The 22,070-nt window shown below is 32.9% G+C and overlaps 1 protein-coding gene across 5 annotated transcripts in view; it reads left to right on the forward strand.

The window, feature by feature from the left end:
* The window catches only part of TDRD1 (tudor domain containing 1), a 64,944-nt gene that overhangs the window by 3,828 nt on the left and 39,046 nt on the right, over positions 1-22,070 (forward strand). For all 5 annotated transcript variants that reach the window (XM_074295665.1, XM_074295663.1, XM_074295666.1 and 2 more), the window contains exons 2-11: positions 3,735-4,064; positions 7,835-7,893; positions 8,484-8,631; positions 10,291-10,396; positions 12,934-12,997; positions 13,776-13,880; positions 14,147-14,329; positions 14,789-14,932; positions 16,703-16,874; positions 18,783-18,869. In XM_074295665.1, coding sequence (XP_074151766.1) covers positions 3,735-4,064; positions 7,835-7,893; positions 8,484-8,631; positions 10,291-10,396; positions 12,934-12,997; positions 13,776-13,880; positions 14,147-14,329; positions 14,789-14,932; positions 16,703-16,874; positions 18,783-18,869 — 1,398 coding nt within the window. The remainder of the gene's footprint in view (positions 1-3,734; positions 4,065-7,834; positions 7,894-8,483; positions 8,632-10,290; positions 10,397-12,933; positions 12,998-13,775; positions 13,881-14,146; positions 14,330-14,788; positions 14,933-16,702; positions 16,875-18,782; positions 18,870-22,070) is intronic.

Below are 22,070 nucleotides of genomic sequence, written 5' to 3' on the forward strand. Positions count from 1 at the left end.
TATATTGAAATAAATATGGCAGGCCATAGCACAAATATCCTTTGTTATTTTTATTTATTTTTAAAACATTATTTTGTACTATCCACCAACTTGTGTTCTTGAGCAAATTGGAAAAAAAAAAAAAGAAAAAGCTCTTAGTGCCTTCATTTCATAGTTCAGCCAAAATAAATTCCTACTTTGGCTATGTCCAAACTTATTATTGTGTCTTTCTGTATTTTAAATTCATCATATTTCTATCACAAGATTAATGGTATGTTCTGTCACCAATCTTTTGGAATCATGCTTTATTAATTTATTAATTAAAATTCTAAAGTTTTTGGTTATTTTTCTTTTATGTTGTTGAATAAATTAATTCTCCTACTTCTGTCTTGTTTTATTCAGCATAATGGTTTTCTTAGTTTCCTTTGAACTTGTTCATTTCATAATTTTTTATGGCAGAATCTTTTACTTTCCAGGCTTTGGGTACCTGGAAAAATGCTGATAATTTTGTGTATGTGGGTTCCTTTCTTCTTTCCTTTTCCTCATAAATGCTAAGTCAAAGAGTATTTAGAGAATTCATAATGATGTGGGTTAAAGATTCCTTTCTAATTCCCAGCCCCATGAATCCCAATGGGAGATAATCCTGGCTTTCCCAGCCCCCACCAGATCTGAGCTAACTTGGACTGTCCCAGCCTTCACTCTTATGGTCTGCTCAGGTTTCCCCAACCACCACAAACAGCTTCCTCCTTACCTAAAAACCCATTGAATTTTCAATTTTAACCCTGGCTGAAGCTGGAGCCAGAGACCAATCTGGGACTCCACCCACCTTCAAGATCCCCAAAAGCCCCCATTATAAAAAGGGGAACCCTGGAGCCCACTTTTTGCAGGAGCCCCAAACATAGCATATGCTGGCCATGTAAGGGTTCCTGTCTGACCTGGCATCTTTCTACCTTTACCCTTACTTCCAAACCCCTACTATAAACCTTTTTGTCAATCTAGGTCTTCGAGCCTGTAAATTCCTTTACAGGGGACTCTGCGCCTTCACTAGACTTCATTTAACTATGTATCCTTGTGCCAAATCCAAAAGGGATGGCAAGAGAGCTCTATCTGACTCCCTGTACCCCGAACCTGCCACCAGACCTCAATTAACCCTAATTTCATTCAGGTACCCCTTACCTAATTCTCATCAATAACTTTGAGACTTAGTTCCAAATTGTTTTCTAGAATGCCTTGATCAAGTTCACAAATGCCCTACTAGTCTACCTATCCCCTCAGCATTTCTAATTTTCTTTTTCTGTCATCTTTTCTAGTCTGTGAGGTGTGAAGTAAAACCTTAGCATTGAATAAATTTGCATTACTCTTAATTGTAATTTGGAGAAATTGTTTTGTTTCACTTTCAAACAACTTTTACAAAGTTGTAATTAATGTATATGCATTCTACTTTTTTTTTTAATTCTGTGTTTTCTACATTTCTTTCCCAATTTCTTAATATAGTTCTTACTTATAAGTCTTAATTGCAATATAGTATCCTATTTACATCAGTTTACTTAACCATTTCACCTATTGGACATTTACGTGGTTTCTAGTTTTTTTTTGCAGTTGTATGTAATTCTGATACCTATTTTTCTGTTGGTTTTTTATTATGTTTTCAGGGTAAAATTCCAACTATGAAATTTAAAGAAAGTTGTTAAAAATTTTTTAGTGTGATTGCTTTTTACAAAAAAAAATTACACGTAATTCCATTAGTGCTGGAGGAAGATACCTATCACAGCACAATTTCATTGGCATTGACTTATTATTTTGATGCATAAAAGGTTATGAGGCAATGTTTTTTTATGGTTGTTTCACTTTTAATTTGATTATTGGTGAAGTTGAGCTTTTTTTTTTTTTTTTTTTTTTTTTTTTTCAAAAAATTGTTATAACTAATATTTGGCATTCACTTAGTTGGACAGCTAGTATATCTACATCATTGATAATTTTTTTCCATTTTTTACTTCATCAGATAGTTTTTATACGTGCTTTATATTTTTAGAATTTAGTTATGCAAGAATTTCTTTCAATTTTTTTCTCTTCAGTGTATTTCTTGATATTCTTTATTTTCCTATATAAATTTCATTATGACTTTGTCTAGTCCTACAAAGTCTTTAGGTTTTTTTTAATTTGGAAGATAGTTTTTCTCATATTCAACCTTTTATTTTGAGGGAAAAGCCTATTTAATTATAAATATAATATTTTCATATGCAAATTCATGAGAGGAATGTAATTTTCTTTTTCATTATGTTTCCTTTTAATTGATTATAAAAATATCATATTTGCCTCATAGAAAGTATATTCCTTCATATTCTTGGACTAAATAATGTGTATAACAGGGATTATTTATTTTTAGAAAATTTTGAAATCATTCTGCCATACTTCTGCCTGATTTTTTTTTTTTAATTTTTGAAGGGGATAGTGAGGTAATTCTTTGAAAATTTGTCTTATTTCTTCTTCTATAATTAATTTTTGTTGTTGTTTTGCTTGCTTTGGGACTTCAGCAGTGTCTGGCACATAACTTAATGATTTTTTTTTCTTTTATTCAGTAGATTGATCATTTCATTTCACTTTATCATTTTTCTTTGTTGTCACATTTGCCAGAATATATTTTTATGTTGTGTTGCCTAATTATATTCTTGTTTTGTTTTATGTTTATCTCCATTCATAATTTTGTTAATTATATTTTTTGGTTTTTGATTAAAGTTAATATCAATTCTGTTGATTTTGTTCAAAAAGCACTTTTTATTTGTGTTTATTTTTATCATCGCTTGGTTTTTACTTGAATTATTACTTTTTTCCCAATTTAGAGATTAATGTCAAATTGATTATTTTTCCTTTTTTCTTCTTAACATTTAGAAATATAAATTTCATTCTGAAAAGCTAATTACCCCCTATAAGTTTTGATATATGATATTGTCATTTATCTTTTAAATATTGTTTTTCCGATACTTTTCCTTTAACAGTCATTTTAATTGTTTTTAGTTCCCATGTAGTTGTATACCTTTTGCTTATATTTTAGATTCCAATTTCTGTGTTTTTTAATATGTGTAAGGTTTTTCTATGAATTAGTATGTGATTTATTTTTGTAAGTTTTATGTATACTTGAAAAGTATATATCTCCCATTTTGCCCATATATGTGTGTGTAAACACATATATATTCAAGCTTATTAAGCAGTTCAAATCTGATTTATTGTTAACCATTTTGTCTTTTTTTAAAAGTCCTTTAATATTGTTATACTGTTGGCTATTCTTCTGTCACAATCTTTTACGAAATAAATTTTACTATTGAATGGTTTGATATATATAAATTGAAAGCTATTACCATGTTTTTATTTTATTTTATTTTTTACCATTATGTAATGCCATTGTCCCTGCATGTTTATTTTTGCATGAGGCAGTTTGGGTTAAGTGTCTTGCTCTCAGGGTCACACAGCTAATAAGTGTCTGAGACTGGATTTGAACTCAGGTCCTCCTGACTCTAGGATGAATGCTGTATCTAGTGCACCTCATAGTCCCTTAGCTATATGTCATTTGCATTAAATGTTTCTTGTAAATATTTATAAACAAAAAATTATTTGTGATATAAGTATAGGATAATAAAACATTTCCTTTTATGCTCTTTGAAGTTATGTATACACAGTATAGAGAAACATTTAACTTAGTAATTAATCCATAATACAGTTAATTTAAGGAAATCTCTTGAACATTTTTCTTCTCTTAGGTGTTGGTGACTTTCAGCTTCGATTCGATAAGATGTCAAGAAATAACTCAGATATATCTGCTTGCAAAGTGACAGAGCAATTAAATATAGAGAGGAATGAAATCAAGCCTCCACATGAACCTTTAAGAAGCCCTCGATCATATCCCAACTTTAAGTTGAAAAGTCCAGAGCATGGAAGTAAAACAGTGGGAATTGCCAAAAAAAATTTTTTGTTTTGCGAACAAACTAAACGATATTTTGCTAGTTGTGAAAACAGTTCACCACCTTCTAACCCTAACTGTATTAACAAAGAAGCAGTTGGATCAAAAATCGACAAGAAAGCATCAACAGGTGATTTAAAATAGCACTCTTTGATTATCTTTATTTTAGATATTTTTGCAGCTCTTGTCAAATATGTATAACCATACACTAAAAGGAGAAAAAACTTTAGAAAAGTCTCCTTAGTCTGAAATTTTAACTAGATATCTTCAAAAATCAAAATATAACTTAAAAGTCAGTTTCGATGCAAAAATCTGCTTTCTGTTACATACCTCTTTGAATTGCCTTTATGACTAAATTAATAATGGTAAACAGAAATCAAGTTTTTTTTGCATAAAGACATGCCAGAAGAGGGTAAAAATTAAAAGTAATTATACTTGTGAGAATAGAGTGATTTAGTAACATAAATGTTACTACTCTTTTATGGTTTGATCTATTTTCTTGATGTGTGTCTCTTCCTTGAAACCTTGTGGGATCTCTGTCTACCTTGCACACCTACAAATTTTGCCCATTTTATATGCTGGAACTTTCCTTCTCTCATGTGTGTCATTATTTTAATTTTCAATACATTTATTAATATTTCTTCTATGAGATCATATGCTTCTTCAGGATAAAGGTTATTTGACTTATTTTTTAGTTCTCTTTAGCAATTAGAATTGTTCATTATATTCTAGGGGCTTAATAAAGATTTATGGAATGATGAAATGAATTAAAATTTTTTATCGAAGTTCCTACACTGTTAAAATCTTGCTGTGAAGATGTTGGCTTTTTTAGAACTATTACAGAGCCAGCAGTTTTAAATTGAGGAATACCATGAGAAAGTTGATTATGAGCTGACCTTTTTTATCATGGTGCAAAGGAGCCTGTGAAATGGTCTATCTGCATTGGTTGGAAAGTACTTGCTGATAAAATCACAAATCTTTTGAATTATTGCTGTATTTCTCATTTAAATGAATTAGTAATGTCACCTAGATTTGGATGCTAAGTATCTCAAAAGATGGAACTTAATACATCCTAAGCAGATAAGAAAAGTCTAGGATGGTCAGTTAATCTTTTCTGTAGTCAGATAATTGTTTAAAGCACTAGTTAAAACCAATACCATTCAGGAAGTAAATGTCTTTGAAAAATTTTGTGTGTAATAATTATAAGCAGCTACTTGACCTTTTTAATGTAACTTGATCTTTAGTGTAAGTCATAATCAAGGCAAATCCTAAGACAGGTTTTTAATCAAACTGGAAAGATGATCAATTGACATGAGTTGCTATTATTTTGGCAGTTTGTGATCATCAAAATTGATAGTAAAACCATAACATTTAAAATTCTACCTTCTCAGTAATTTTATCTTAGGTGATACAGTGGTAGATAAGAATTTGATTCACTGTTATATTTTGACTCCTCCCTGACATTCTACTGGGCATGTGACAATGTTCTGCTTTGTTTTGCTTTATTTTTCTTTTCTATCTTATTATTTTTTGTTAAATTGAAAAATAATAAATAGTGATAAAAATTTGAAGTTGTGAGGATTTGCTGGATCCTATCTCAGTATATACACAGAAGAAATCTACACTGAAGATAGCATAATTTTAAAGGTCTATGGGGATCTAGTTTTCAAAATATCTCAAGGAAATAAAAGCTCCTGAAAATGAAAAAGACTACAGATTCTTGAAGAATAGAAAATATTATCAGCAACTTCTGATGCATATGCTGATTTACTCATTTCTACAAAATCTTTTGAGAATTGTTTATAAGCATCTTGAACATAGCTTTGATGAAACTAAGAAAGGAAATAGTTCATTTAACAAGTATTCATTAAGCTCCTTGTAAGGTCATTAGTGTTCTCTCCTACATATGAGACACAGAAAACAAAAGGTCTTATTATATCTGTTATTTGTTTATTAAAAAAAAACAAAAAAACATTTGGTCCAATACAGCAAAAAAAAGGTTAAAGGCTTTTCATGGTATGTATTCATTTCATTTAGTCAATTATAGCGACTACCTCATTGAACTTGCTGATTATATGGATGGCGTGATGAATATTAATAATAATAGCTGACATTTGTGTAATACTTTAAAGTTTCCAAAGCACTTTACCCTGATCCTCACAATTTTGAGGCAGAGTTATGCAGAATGATTATTTGAAATAGATTTTGAGAGCCCAAGTTGTCATGATTACAAATGCTACAATATACTCTTCACTATGCCACCTACTTACTATAGTGTAGACAGTGGTCCTCAAACTTTTACATAGGGGCCAGTTCACTGTCCCTCAGACTGTGGGAGGGCCGGACTGTAGTAAAAACAAAACCTCACACTCTACTCTGTCTCGGCCCCTCAGCCCATTTGCCATAACCTGGTGGCTTCATAAAGGGCCTCAGGGCCGCATCTGGCCTTCCGGCTGTAGTTTGAGAACCCCTGGTATAGAATGTCCAATATTTTAGGTGAAGTCTAGAGAATTTAATTTTAATCCTACTTTAAACACTTATTAACTGTGTAACACAAGGCAAATCATTTCAGCCTCACTTTCCTTAGCTGTAAAAAGCAAACAATTATCTTTTTAATTCACTTGATTGCTGTGAGGATCAAATAAGTTCATATTGGTAAAGAGCTTTGCAAATTTTAGCTAATGTTATCATCATCATCATTACTGACATCAATATTAAATGAAAAAAAAAACAGGAAGTTATATGTTCTCATGTCCACATTTCTTAGGAATATAGTCCAAAGTTCAAACGGAAAAGAGTTTGCCCACTGATAAGCAGTTTCTTCAAATAATCCTATTTGTCCTTGACATTTTATGAATTATTTGGGCTCTAAAAGATCATCAGACCACCCTAGTGAGAGCCACACCTTGCAAAAGAAACTGAATGGCATCTTCATGGGAAATAGTTGATGAAGAACGTGACTTCTACTATATCTTATGAATGCGGAAGACCATTGACTATTAGGACATCTGTTTATTAGGACATCAGGAACTGTTAAGAGGAACTAAGGCTGTAATAATTGCCTTTGAGAAGTTACCACCATTTTCTTTGAACACCACTGCTAACTAATGCAAAAAAGCCCATTGTTTTGTATTCTTATGGATACGTTTTGGCTGCAAATTATCAAACGTTGATCTCAAAGAATTAAAATTACATCTGACCTAAAGAGCAATGGAAAGAGATCTAGCAAGTATAAAAGTGCTATTGCATGTTAATCATAATGCATTTGCCAGTAGTATAAAAGAGCCATCAAAAACAGATATCAGAAAAGGAGAAGTAGGATATTCATAAAAGCAGGAATGAAGTTTATGAATCTGAATTCTTAATGCTGCATCAGTGTCCAAAAGATACTAAAAATCCAGAAAATGATTTTCATGTTTTGGTTAGATCTCCCATGGAGGATTTATAGAAAGGCACCTATGGGAATCATACAGATTGTGACATGCCAGTAAAGGGAGTAGCTACTCAATACATTGAAATAACTGAGGTATCAATTAATAAAATAACTTTTCCTTTGTATTTCTTAAGTAAAAACCTTTTTTTATTCAGGGACAAACTTTGTGAATAGCATGTTCATCTTGTTTGGGACCATTGCTTATTTTATACTTGGCACTTTCTACCCATATTTACATATGTAATATATATAGAAGACTGCAGGCAGAGATACAAAGATTAGATAATTCAGTTACTGTTCTAATGAAGCTTTTTATCAAAAATATTTATGATGACTATTTCTTAGATTTAAAAAATCAGTCTTGAATAGTGTGCTTCAAATTTTCATTTAAATGAATCTTAGCATTACTTTTGTTTTATTAGACTGTATATCTGCTTATCTGTCTATATCTCTTTTTCCTTCCCTAGGAAACTCAGTAGCAACATTAAATATTGGAAATAATTTACCAACCAAAGAACTGAATACAGTGAGTTATTGTTTTTTCATTGCTGTTTCTTGGTTAAAAATATAATATTGCATTGGAGGTAGGAATTTCTGAAATTGGAAGTAATGTTTAGATTTAGTTTGTTGCTCTTTTATCTACTGAAAAACATTTTGACATGGTGAATTGAGAGCTGTTCTGGGAACCAAGAAGACCTGGATTCAAATGTATCACTCTAGGCAATTCACCTTTCAGTTCTTTGAGCAGCTATTCAAGATAGGTCTTAACCTGGGGGTCATGAATCCAAAGATGAATTTCAAGGAGCATACACTTAGGTGGAGGGATTTTTCTTTTTTTAAAGTTTCTGTATAATTGATTTCCTTTTTATTCTTTGTATTTTATTTTCTGTACTTCAAAAAAAATATTTCAATAAGAAGTCCATAGGTTTTGCCAGGTTGCCAAAAGATCCTTTATACAGAAAAGATTTAATATGTAGAAGTTGCAGAGAAAGCAAAAAGAGATTCCTTATCTGGGAAGTCCTTCTATCACAGATGTAATGCCAGTCCTTTTTAAGTTTTATCAAATAACTAATGAAAATTAGCCAGATTTTAATACTTTATATCTTTTCTTTATAGAAACTTAGTACTCATTTGTCTCCCGCAAAACCAAAAATGCTGCAGAATTTGAGTGAGAATCCTTTGTCTTTAAACTATGATTCTAAACTATTTAACTCATTAATACCATCACCTCGGTCAACTACTTGCCATCGGTGTGGGCTGTATGGTAAGTGTATCATTTCTTTTGGGGCCTCTTACCATGTTAAGTATATATATGTGAAATTATGTAAACAGTAAAATTCTACTCTCTTAGGAAAGCAAACCGGGCTGAAATTTAATTGTATTGGTACAATGTGATTTAATTAGGCAACATTGTATAGACAGTTAAAATTGGTACTGGAGGATCTAGATTTAAATCCTGGATATGCTAATTATATAGTACAAGTGGAGTGTGCTTGGAACACAATTTAATGGGACAGCAGCCTTCTTCTTCTTCTAATTTTTTTTTTAAGTGCATCAGGGATGCAGGGATGAGTCACAATTTCTGTTTGCTACAGCTGCCACAACTACTAATTTGTTCTGCTTACAACCAACTTCTTTTTTTGCTCTGAGAGTGTCTGTTGTGGAAGAGTATACCTTGGTTATCACTCTTCAGTCTCTCCCCCCTGGAACTGCCTTACCTGTTTCAGGGGTGTATTTGCATGGCAGTGCCCAAGGCTTATTGGAGTCAGTAGTCTACTCTCTTCTTTACCCTTCTAGTTGGCCAGTCACACATCAGCAGGACATATTTTCCCTTTTGATTCCTTGAGCAACTTTTTTTTGTATAACTTAGCCTATCATTTGTGACCTGTGGGGCTCTGGTGCAGGCAAGACAGACAAAATAATTAAAATGCTTGAAAGATGCATCTCTTGTTAGCTGTTCTTAAATTTCATGGCAAAATACAGGGCAAATAGAACTGGGCTCAGTTGGAAGGGTGATTGTAATAATTAACAAGAAAAGGCTAAAAAAAGTTTGTTGTCTATTTGTGGGGAGGATTTGCTTGAAAGAAACCCTTTGCAAAGTTGAGTATTTTTTTTTTTTTTGGTGAAGTTCAAGGGTTTTTTAAGAATCAGTTTGTTTTAGGTTGGCAAATAAACATAATAGTCTCAAAACTCAGATTTTAAGTTCACAAATGACTCTCTCAAAATAAAATTCCCTTGGGGCCCCCATACCAATGATCATCACTCATGTGATGATTCACAAATCTGGGCATTGTCCTACAATATTAGGACATTTTAGTATACTAAAAAGTATGCTTCAGACTTCGCTGAAAATCCTTAGAGGTCGGGACTTTGAGGGCATAATGATGACATACCTTCCATATATAAGATAAGTTTATATCCTTTTTTATCCCAGGTTGAGGTACAGATTGAAAATTAGCTTCAAAGTTAAGATAATATGCTTTGGACTTAATACTTCTCAAATTAGTCAAGGAAATTAGGATTATGTTTTCTATCACTGAAAATTTGAGGTTTTCAGTAAGAAAGATGATGGCAGTTCATAACATGTTTGCTTAACACTTAAGACAGAATGAGATTAGATTGACCATAAGGATTTGACCTGATATGATAATGATAACTCTGATGTACCTAATGCATTTTAAATCTCCCAATAAAAATCCCAATAGGGATCTAATTGCAAAATAAACTAATGAGTTAATCTGTTAATAATTAATGTTTAATTTTGATATAGACATAAGGAGTATCAAAATAGCATCATTCTCTTCAGACTTTAATCTTAGGGAGGTGATAGTCTGGCAAGATGTTATTGAAATAAATTGTGAATTCTAATTTATATTATACATCTAATTTGGAAAACATGGTAGTAACTTTTTATATTGTTTAGGTTCTCTGAGGTGTTCACAATGCAAGCAAACATACTATTGCTGTGTAGCATGCCAGAGAAGAGACTGGTCTGCACACAGCATTGTGTGCAAACCTATTAAACAAAAGTAAGTATATGAGATATATACTTTTATCATGAAGAAAGCTGTTTTTTAAATATAAAGAATTGAATTCTGAAAGATGTAGCTATTCATGGTATTTAGAAAAATTGGGAGGTTTTTTTTTTAGTTTTACTATTGAAGACAGTTGCAAATAATATTTAGCTTTTTCTTTTTTTTTTTTTTTAATTTTATTTTAAAACTTGTGACTACAAGTTTTATGTAAATACTAAGTGTCCACTTGGTGGTGCTGCTAAAACTTAACCTGTTCATATCTAGCTTACTTCCATACTTTGTGCATTCTTCAGAGAATCTTATGAACTAAAAAGTAGAATACATTTCAGTCAGCAGATGGCACTATCCTCAGTCCACCAACCCCTAGGCTACTTCAGAGCCTGTATTTAAGTTTGTCCTGGCTTTTCTGATGATTACAGTATTTCTCCTCCTCATTAGAAGATGTTTGCTATAAATTCATAATCTGCTCTCCTTTTCCATTGGTCTTTCTCATAGGATTCTGATTTTAACCCTGGTTCAGAATTGAGCTAGGAAATAGAAAATAGAACATTAGTTAGAATTATGAAACATCTGTTGGTCTCTGCCCCTACCCTGTATCTGAGAAATTCTCTTCAGTCTGACCAACTTTCTGTATTTCATACCATTCTGTGCTGTACAAGTTCATTATACAAAGTAAAAGATACTTTTTAAGAGCTACTCGGTGTAAAACTCAGAGATTGATGGCTTCATATCCTCCCTCAATTCTCTCAAGCACCTCTTAAAGTAGAAAACTTTCTTCTGAACACTTCTCATTTTACTCAGGTAATTAAAGGATTGGGGACAGGAATTGTGAATCCTAGGGCCTCATTTTAGAGGAATGGAGAGTTATTCAGCTAGGACAAACTTAGAAAGCAAGAGAAGTGAGTATCCCTTGCATCTCACCATTTAATACCCCTAGAAGCCGTTAGCCCAGATACCCTGCAGTGCTTTTGATCTAACTTTGGTGCTAATTCCCTAGTTATGGCAGTCACTAAGCATTACTGGGTCTCTCAGCTCGAACTACTCTGTTCAGGAGAGATGCTCCCTGAATCACTGTCATGTTTGTAGCTCAATTAGCTGGACCTGGAAGGCTTGCTCAAATTGGGCAGGTCCTATAGTGTACATTGGGGTAGGAGAAGGAATCTCTGCCAGGAAATCCCTGTAGACTATGTTAGATACAAGAGATGACTTGGAGGATGAACCCCTCTGGTCAGGAGTTCTGTGCATTGCTGGTCAGAGCTGAGGACAACTACAAGGAGTTCTAGTTCTAATGAAGCAGTGGGGACAAAGCAGGAAAGAAACTAAGCAGCAGGTGCATCTGCCTCCATGGCACCCCCTTACTTCCTTAGGCACTGTTAATGCTGTGTGGTTCTACTTCTCTTTCCCTCAATTCTCATATCTAATCTTAGCTCCAGCATGGTTCAGATACCAAGTTGTTTTGTGTCTTCATTTGTAGCAGCCTTGCTTAAACACACACACACACACACACACACTCTCTGTCTCTCTTCCTCTCTCTCTGTGTGTCTCTCTTCCTCTCTATCTCTCTCTTCCTCTCTCTCTCTTGAAATCTTTCCCCCTCCCTGATTAGTTCTTTACATTACTGTCAAATTAGTCTTCATTCGACACATTCTTATAATGCCCCTCTTCTGTTCACTTTAGTGGCTCTCTACAGCTACCAAATAAACATTTCAGGTCTTCATCACTTCTCCCCCTCTCTCTCTCCCTCTCCCTCTGTTAATTATTTCTTTACTTTTAAATTTTATATAATTTCCCTTGCATTTGTGCAATCCTTTTACTGATTGAACTATGTGGTTTTCCTTGTACATGATCAGGTTTTCTATCCCTGTTTGTATCTGTGTTCAAGGCATTCCCTATTTGGAAATTCCTTTATCACCTACCTCTGTCTTTATGATTTTACCTATTATTCAAAACTCAAGATTTAATTCTACTGCATCCAAGAAGCCTTTGAATTTCCTAGCCTTTCTCTTCTTCAGAAATTCTTTCCTTTTCACATGAACTTACTATATTACAATCTGCTTATATTCTGCACTGTGGTTATTATATTATATATTATTTGTCTATTTGTCATTCATATCAACAAATGTGCAAGGTCCTTTATGAATTAGAAACCCCATGAAGGAACAGACTATATCTTTTAGATTTTATTTTTTCTAGCACCTAGAATGGTAGTCTATACTTATTACATAATAAATAGTGAGTAAATAAATCTACTAAAAAGTATCTTATAAATTTTAATACAGCATAATCTTCAATACCTCTCCCAAGTAATTTGTGTATTAAGGAGAACCAAAATAATGCCATTATCATTGCTCAGTTATCAGGGAAAATTTTGGATATCCACCCATCATTCATTGTGTTCATAAGTTATTTTTTTACTTTATTACTGCAATTTTCTGTAGAGAAATTGTCATTTTTATTTTTAAGGATAATTGTGTTTTAGTTGTATCTTTAATTCTGTACTATTAATATTTTAATTATTTGCTATATTCCAGTTTCCCTAAACCTGATGACACTAAATTATCTTGTGAAACAAAGAAAATGGAAGTAAATAAAGAGGTATAACATGTTTCTCTTTACTATAGATTTAGAATTTGGACAAAGTTTTGACTGAATTAAGATTAAGCAACTTAATTATAGCCCATTTTTTACTTCTTAGACTTTTTAATATAAGCACTCATTTTGTTGGAGCAGTGGCATATCATCATATGCAATATTAAGAGTAGGGCCAAATGTTGGCAGAAGTCATTTGTAAAATGTATTTAAAGCTCTCTTGTGACAATCTTCCATCTTTTTCTCCAAAGTAATTTTTTATGATTGCCCTCCAGCTGTGACTTACTGACCTTTTAATAAATACATAAGAAGACAGTAGCGCCATTGATCCCAATTCTTTGTTAATATATAGCATTATAGAACACTACAAATTTAGCCTCAACAAATTACTTAACCTATATAATAATAATGTTTCACTATGACTCCCCCCCAAAATTGTAGATTTCTCTATAGCCTTTTCCTTATATATTTGTGAAACATTCATCTACCTCTGAAAAAATACACATTTCCATGTATTCAAAAGGAAGCACCGAATAAATTATTTTATTTAGGAAGAGTTAGACTATTTTGTGGATGGACAATTCATCACATTGTCCTTTGAAGTATTTCCAGAATATTTTTAGGAGCAGAATGGAAGTAAAAACTGTATGTTTTCATATTTAGTATTTTAGTTTTTCTTTAAGTCTGAGTAGTAAAACTGGTTTTAAGGACTCTGGGAATTTTTGCTCCATCTCCATACTAAGAGAATCAAACCTTTTAAGTTAGTAACTTTGTTTCTAAACAGGATGATTATCAACTTGGAATCACCACAGAAATAATAGGATGTACTAAGAAAATAATGTTTTCTGATTTACAAAATCTACAGCTAAGAAAAACTATGGAAATAAAGGTAATAATTACTTATGTAACGTGGTTAAACATTTTCAAAAGATTGTAAATTTTTACATATTCCCCAGTAAACTTTATTCTCTTCACTGTCAGCTTTTCATCACTTTATGACATTTTCTTTTGCAAATGTCATTGATAAAATAATCAACAGATTCGATTTGCAAGTTATTCTGATTATTCTTTGAATCTTTTGTTTTTAAATTTTTTCTAAGAAATTCATGTTGCAATTGAATGTTATTATCTGTTGTCTTTCTTACTATCAAAAAGGGTACAGTTACTGAATTCAAGCATCCAGGTGAATTTTATGTACAGATCTGTTCTTCAGAAGTTTTAGAATATATCAGAAAACTTTCTACAAGCTTGAAAGAATCTTATATGAATATGATGTCTCAAGAGGAATACATTCCTATTAAAGGGGAAGTCTGTGTGGCCAAGTACTCTGTGGATCAGGTAATTCCTAAAATGAAACAATAATAACTATTAAGTATAATTACTGTTTTAGCACTTTTTTGTCACTTTATCATTTAAATAATCCATAGGAATACTAGTGCTTAGAAAATCTGTTGAATTAATTTTAAGTGCAATCTCATATTTTCTCTTTTATATTCTTAACATTTGTTACTTGTGGGTTAGTGACATTTTAAATAGATTGTGTATATCAATTAAAACATAATGGTATTATAGCTAAAGTATCTAGTTATACATATTAAAGTGTCCAATAATTATAACAAAATTTTAGAGAGACTTCTTGGGATTCCTTGAAAAGGAAAAAAAAAATCCACAAGTTTTTCTTTAATGCCTACTTAGAATGATGGGATTTCTTTCCATTTGTGCAAAACATAGATTAGTTGAATTTTTATCTTAGGTTTTGAATTCTGTAACCAAGCAATGTGTTTTATTTTCCTTTAGACCTGGAACAGAGTAATAATACAAGATGTTGATGTGCAACAGAAGAAAGCACAAGTTTTATATATTGATTACGGAAATGGAGAAGTTATTCCAATGAGCCGAATTCAGCAACTAAACAAAAATATTGAACTCTTCCCCCCTTGTGTGAGTTTCTTCATTTTTGTTTTCCATTAAGCTCTTAGTAGGATAAGATTGAGTTCTAGGCAACCTAAGGTTTCCTTGCAATTTTTAATATGACATTGTAAACAGACTTTAGTAGTGATATTTTCTCCAGAATATTAATTATGAATTTTGTTATATCTGTGGAAATTTTTTATTTTGAAAATCCATGTACCTGATAAATTTTACCTAATCTTTCTTTTCTTTACCTGAGAGACATGCTTTGTAGATCATAATTTATAGGTTCTGTTCATATGTGAAGCACAAGTTATAAATGTTGATTGATTATGTCCAGATTTAGGAATTGTTGGGGTGAGGTGTATTTCTTTGGAATGACTCATTTTAGTACTTTAATATGCACTCTAATGGCATTGTGAATTTATATTTGAAATACTACTTTTGCTTGTTCTGTCCTTTGACTACATCTGAGGATAGTAAAACATTAATGCAAATTCTTTGAAAACCTCACTTTAGTTCCTATTTTCCCTTTTCTCCCTCTTTCCTTCTTCCCTGTCCCTTCTCATGTTTCCCTTATTGCTGCCTCTTTCTTTCTCTGTTTGTGAGTAGGGATCAATTCATTGTATTTCCATTCCTTGGAACATCATAAGTGCTTAATAAATATTTAATTATGTTTTACCTTTTTTTAAAAAACATGCCCAATTTTATTAAAGTTCTAGTCATGGATAATGGATTTTTCCACTTTTTAGCACATCATTTTGTTTTTTAAAATTAGTTAAATATAATTTTATCATTCACTTTTGGAATTGTTCATCCTTTCCCATGAGCATTGAGTGCTTCCTATGTACCAGATATTGTGGTAGGTATTGATGATATAAAAACAAAAATGAAACATTCCTTGCTCTTAAGAAACTTATCTTTTATCAAGGAGAAAACACACACACACACGCACACACACACACACACACACACACACACACACACACACAGAATAAATGCAAGATGGATTTGGGGGAGGCACTACATTTTGTGGGAATCAAGCAAGGTAATGTAGAAATATGTAGAAAGCTGGTGCTTTGTGTTGCATCTTGAAAGAAAAAAGTATTCAATAGGATGGGTGAGGCAAAATAATATTTCTAGTATGGGGAACAACTACTGAAAAGACATGCAAACAGGGAATGGAATATCCTATAAGAGGAACAGAAGGTAGATTGTAGTGTGCAGAAAATAAGATTATATAATGAGATTGGAGAGGTTGTGAATAGCTTTTAAAAGCCTAAAAAAGGAATTTTATATGACTAATATGGAAATATGTTTTGCATTGTTTCTCATATATAACCCATGTCAAATTTTTTACTGTTTTTAGGGAAGGGATAGAGGTAAGGGAGAGGGAAGGAGAAATTTGGGAATTCAAATTTAAAAAAAAAGTTTAAAATTGTCTTTACAAAGTAATTGGAAAAAATAAAATGCTATTTAAAAATATAAAAGAGAAGTCTTATATTTTATCCCAGAGTCTATAGCTAGAGTCTGCTGTTAAAAATCAGTTTCATATGACATAAAATAAAAAGGTTTTTAAAAAGATATATTCCTATGATTTCTCTAAAGAAAAACAATTCCAGATAAATACATGTACAAGTGTACATTTATACACTTGTTGGAAATAAAAAAATTTTATGGACTTTTCAAGTTTTACTTTATTAAGAGTTTGAGGTTTCTGTATAACACAAACCTAAATTTTATTTTTTTATACTTTCTTAAAGAGGAAAATCTATACAGAAGGACTTTAATTTCTTTCAGGCCATAAAGTGCTTTGTTGCCAATGTAATCCCAGCAGAAGGAAGTTGGAATAATGACTGCACCAATGCTATTAAACCCTTACTAGTTGAACAGTATTGTTCTTTGAAGATTCTTGATATATTACAAGAAGAAATTATTTCTTTTGCTGTTGATGTTTTGCTTCCTGGATCTGGTAAGATCAAAAATAATTTATTTCTCCATCCAGCTGGAAAATTTAAAGCAGTTAAGTTTTTTTCATTTATTTTCCAATTATTCATGAAAAGAAGGTAAGGAAACATGAGATTCATGCCAGTCATTTATAATAATAGGTTGTTTTTTTTTTAATTTAAGAGATTCATTCTTTCCCTAAATAATTGATGTTTACTTGTTGTCAGCCCTCCTTTTTTTGAGCGATCTTCACAAATTTGTATTTCATCAGTGTATTAACCAGACATTGTAAGCACCAAAAAGTAATTGGTCTTTAAAAAAAAAATTTTTTAGACAACTTTTTTCCCCAGACTTCTGGATGAATTTAAAACTAATCTTCCTTGATTCAAGCCTGATGAATTTGAAATGGTGGATATAGTGAATTCTGTTAATATGATTATACTTAATACTGATCGCCCTTTTGTTGAGATTAGATTCAGGGAACCAAATGATGAGATTAGGGTTCCTGGTGGTCAGGGAGTTCAATGATGAGGTCAAGTGGCAGGTTCAGGGTTCAGTTAACCAAATGAAGAGGTTTGGCTCCCCTAAATCCCCTTGGGATCCAGTGCATGGGTAGGGAGTTTTGGGAACCCCCTTCTGACAGCTCAGAGGTCCTTCCTCAAAGATTTTACAAACCTGAAAAGCTAGACTGATAAAAAGAGGTGTATTATTAACATTGGGAAGTTGGCCTTTGCTATGCATGAATAGAAAGGCTGAATTCCTTAGTGGCAAGGTCCTGACAGGAGAGTAAAGTTTCTAGTAGAGAAATCCTGACAGAGAGGTATAAAGTCTAATTAGGGAAATAGTGAGGGAGAATGAAGAGAAGGTAACAATGAAAGAGAATGATATTCCAGCGGGCAGAGGTTTCCTTGGCATAGCATGGCATGGCATGGCATGTTAGGTCTTCTGTGAGGATTTGGTTTAAAATTGCCATTTTTGTAATAGAAGCCTTTGGCTACAAGCTGAGGCCTGTTCCCAAGGAGGGCTGGTGGGTGGAGTTTGAGCTGGAATTGAATAGAAAATCTTAGAATTGAATGGTTGTTTCGAATATTCATTGGGGTTAGAATCTCCGACTCCAGACTGACCTAGCCCCACCTTAATAACAGAATGAAACTGTTTGTCCTTCAGGAGTCTTTACAAAGGCAGGATTCAGGGAGAATCTGCCCTTCAAGGAATTTTCAGAGAGTTTGGGGTCCCTTCGTCACTTTCAGTTTCTGAAATTCACACAATGTACATTAAAACTGCTGCCTTAATAGCAGATAGAGCATGTGCTCTGGAGTCAGGAGGACCTGAATTCAAGTGTAGCCTCAGACACTGTGTACAAGTCACTTTACCCCATTTGCTTCCAAAAAAAAAAATCAGACAAAAAAGAAATTGTAGTTTATATCAGTCTTTTAGAAAATACACTTTTATAGAAGTTTTATAAGCATTAGCTAGTCAAGTGACTTACCACTATTTGACTGTTACATATATAAAAATATATGTGTGTGTGTGTATGTATATATATATATATATATATATATATGCTTTATAACAACATTAATATTTAAATACTATTTCTGAAAACTTGATAATCTTAATTTTTACTATATTTTCAATAATTCACTCTGAGCATAGCTTCTAGGTATATTAAGTAATTGCTTTGCTAAAATTCATATTTTTTACATTATGCCATTTCTCTTTTTTTAATTTTATTTTTTAAATAACTCATCTTCCGAAATATAAAGCCCTTTGGTTCAAATGAGCCTCATTTACTAAATGTTTTGAGAGTCTATGACAGTGCTTTGCACCTAGTTTAATGATAAACAAAACTTGAACATATACAATGCTATTTGATCAAGGAACATTATGCATTTTAAAAAGGAAGTAATCACTTTTTTTTTTTATCTTATAGGAAAACACTTAGACCATGTACTTTTGGAAATGGGATATGGTTTGAGACCCAAGGGACAAAATTCCAAAATGCAAAATTCAGATAAAAGTGAGTATTCATGTTCTTTCAAATATTTTGTGTACTAATAATATTGATTTCAGATGGAGAAAATTATTCCAGTTTGAGAGTGTGGAATAAAATCATGGTCTTACTGCTTTTTTCTCATTTTTATATAGTTTCTTGTTCCATGTATAAGTAGATCTTATAAGTTGATCACCCTCTTAAATTTAATTGTGAAGAAATTTTTTTCTCATTTTGTTTTCAGTGAGGTCATAATAATTTGGAGGAAAAGCCAAGATTTATTTTGTTGGCATTATAATGCCAGAGAAACTGAGGCAAGATAGAGATTATAGAGTATTTGATAATTTATTAAATGGGAGAAATTTACTGGGACCAAATGGATCCATGGTTTGGTCCCAGGGCTGAGTCTCCCAAGAATCCAGCAAACAATGAGAGTTCTCAATGACCTTATATACATATGGCTCAGACTCAGGGGGTAGACTGAGGCAGGAGTGGAGTCAGGGTGCTGAGAGCAGGAGAGACTCTGACAGGCTAAGGGGAGGCATGGGGGGGAGGCATCTTGATAAGACGATATCTGATCTTCCAGTAGCTTGGAATGGGGAGAGGCATTCTGATATTCTAAAAGAGGGGGAGGAGGTTTTGCAGGACTGAGCTTTGAGCTGAAGCAGAGATACTGAGTCAGTTTAATTAGGGAGACTGAGAACTATGGCATAACAGGCATGAAATTCAGAAACTATTTCTACAATATGCATTGTAGAAATGCATATCAGTGGATCATCTGTAATTTAGTCTTAGACAGTTGGCCAGGGTGCTGAGAGGAAGCAATTTCACCTGCCTCATTTTCTCCTCCAGAGTATCTGGATCCAATAGCAAGATATAGATCAGGAGATGGCTCTGGTTTCAATGATTGACTTTGGCCTTTTTTAAGCTAAGATCTTTAACACTATGTGTGTGACAGTATCAACCACAAAACCAAAGACTCTCAGAGTAAGAAAAAGCAAAGAGGGATGTATTATAGTTTCATAAGAAGAATGTTTGTCACCTTTCTCCCATTTGACAAAGTGTTTGTCAGTAAAAGGAGTGAAAAGTAAAAACTGCAAAACACAAGATTAGCTTGAATGCAGAAGATCCCCTCTCCCCCCCCTTGGCCTTATCTCCCACTGTTTGGAAGAGTCCAGTTTTACATTCTAATTATAGAAATCTATCCCAGAAATAAAAGAATAAATTGCTATTAAAAGAGGTATTTAAATGCTGATTAAGAGGCAGTGGAAAACAGGAGGGGAAGAACACCTGCAATTTTTTTTAGCTATAGATCAACTTATTATTGTCTCAAGTCACAGTTAAGGTAAAGTTTAAAGCCATATTCTCATTTAAGGGTCTTCACCCAGTCATTCCCACACAATCCCTCCTCTTTATTATCCTTTGAAGATTTCTCACACAATTCTTGATATATTTCCTCAATCATTTTGTTCTTAGTCTCTAATCCCTCTGGGCCTGGTTTGTCCTTTTTCTCTACTGGGGTCCATCCTTGGTCTAACTGGACTTTCCTCTCCAGGCTGCTCAATCTTTCTTCTGTAAAAATTCGGGTCAAGTCGTTGAAGTTAAATTTTCCCCATAAAACTTACTTGTGGGCCTACCTTCCTTTGTGTCTGCCCACTTCAACATTCTGCTTTGTGGTGTCTTTTCCCTTCCTCCATATCATGTTGTACCTCTCCTATCTCCACTATGCTTTCCAACCCCACTTCTCTTTACAGCTAACTAATTCTTTTAGGGTGCTGAGTCCCTTTCGGCATTGCACTTGCCAGCTAAGGTATACCTCAACCTCATGGGTACTCCTTTTCTACTGGGAAATTGTAAGTTCCACCAGGGAACTTATAAAAGCTCTTTCCTTGCTAACTATATGCTCTCTCAATAATATAACAAATCCAGTGCCTTTGTTGTCCATTTACTAATTATTTCAACCATGGCCTGGAATCTAATGAGGTTATTCAGCATACAAATGAAGGTTCTGTACCCCCAACTCCCATCTGGGACCAGCTATCACCACAACCATTTGTGCTCTCAGTAATTAGAATAGGTAACCTTTCACAAATAAAAATGCCTATTGCAGCAACAAAAATACTAAAAGAAACAGATATATGTATCTAGCAACAGGTGATGATTAGGCCAAATATTCATTAATTTAGGATATAATGACCACATATTTTCAGATAGGAAAATGCAAGATCTTCCATCTACTTAACACTTGCCCTGGTTACAGAAATTTGCTATAATAGGAAAAAGCAGGGATATGATTATAATCAAAAACTTAAGATTCATCCTAGAGAGTTCACAACTTATCTTCATTCTAAATAAATGAGTTTTAAATTCAACATTACATTACAATATTAAAATTCATCGTTTTACTTTTAAGATGCTCAATAACCAACCTATAACAGAATATATTCTTAACCATGTTCAAAGAGACAAAAATATAGACTATTTCTCAGAATCTCCCTAACAAGGGGAATAGCTTTAAAACAACTCAATACAATTAAAACTCACATAGAATATAGAATACACTGTCCCAATTTCACATTAAAGAACCTTATCAGAATTAATATTAATATCTTCATCCTAAAAATGTTACTTCAACTTCCTCCAATCAAAGGAGTCCTTATAAACTTTTCTGAAAATAGAAATTTCAGGTATAACATCAATATTGTTAAAATTCCTGTAAGCACAATTAATCTCCTCTTCTATCAAAACATTCCTAATTGCAAGCTGAATTTTAGAGGTTATAAGTTGTTTTCAACAGTCCAGTCTTGAGGTTCCTCCACACACCCTTTAAATTGGTGTTCTCAGCCTCCAGATTGCAGTCTCAGCCATCTGTAACATCTTGTAATGTCTTTCTCATTGCTTTTTCCAGGACTCCTGGAACTGCAAACTCCAAAAGTGTTGTCTGGGTCAGGAATTCTTGATTCCTAGGGGCTAAAAAGGAATGAGGACACAGCCAGTATATAATTCCTTAAAAACTTATTCTTTATTTCAAAAGAGGGTATTTCCCCTTTTTTCCCCCAAAATAAAAGTAAACCAAGCAGCATCTCATAGGGGAAGTTCCAGATCACTTCTGAGGATAGTTCTTTAACAGAAAAATAGGCAAATATTTGGTTCAAGGCAATTTAGTCTGTAACATCAATTTAATAATGTTTCTTAAGAATCTGATTCATTCTTTCTACTTTCTGCCAG

Source organism: Sminthopsis crassicaudata, chromosome 2, assembly GCF_048593235.1.
Source record: "Sminthopsis crassicaudata isolate SCR6 chromosome 2, ASM4859323v1, whole genome shotgun sequence".
In the NCBI taxonomy this organism is placed as follows: domain Eukaryota; kingdom Metazoa; phylum Chordata; class Mammalia; order Dasyuromorphia; family Dasyuridae; genus Sminthopsis; species Sminthopsis crassicaudata.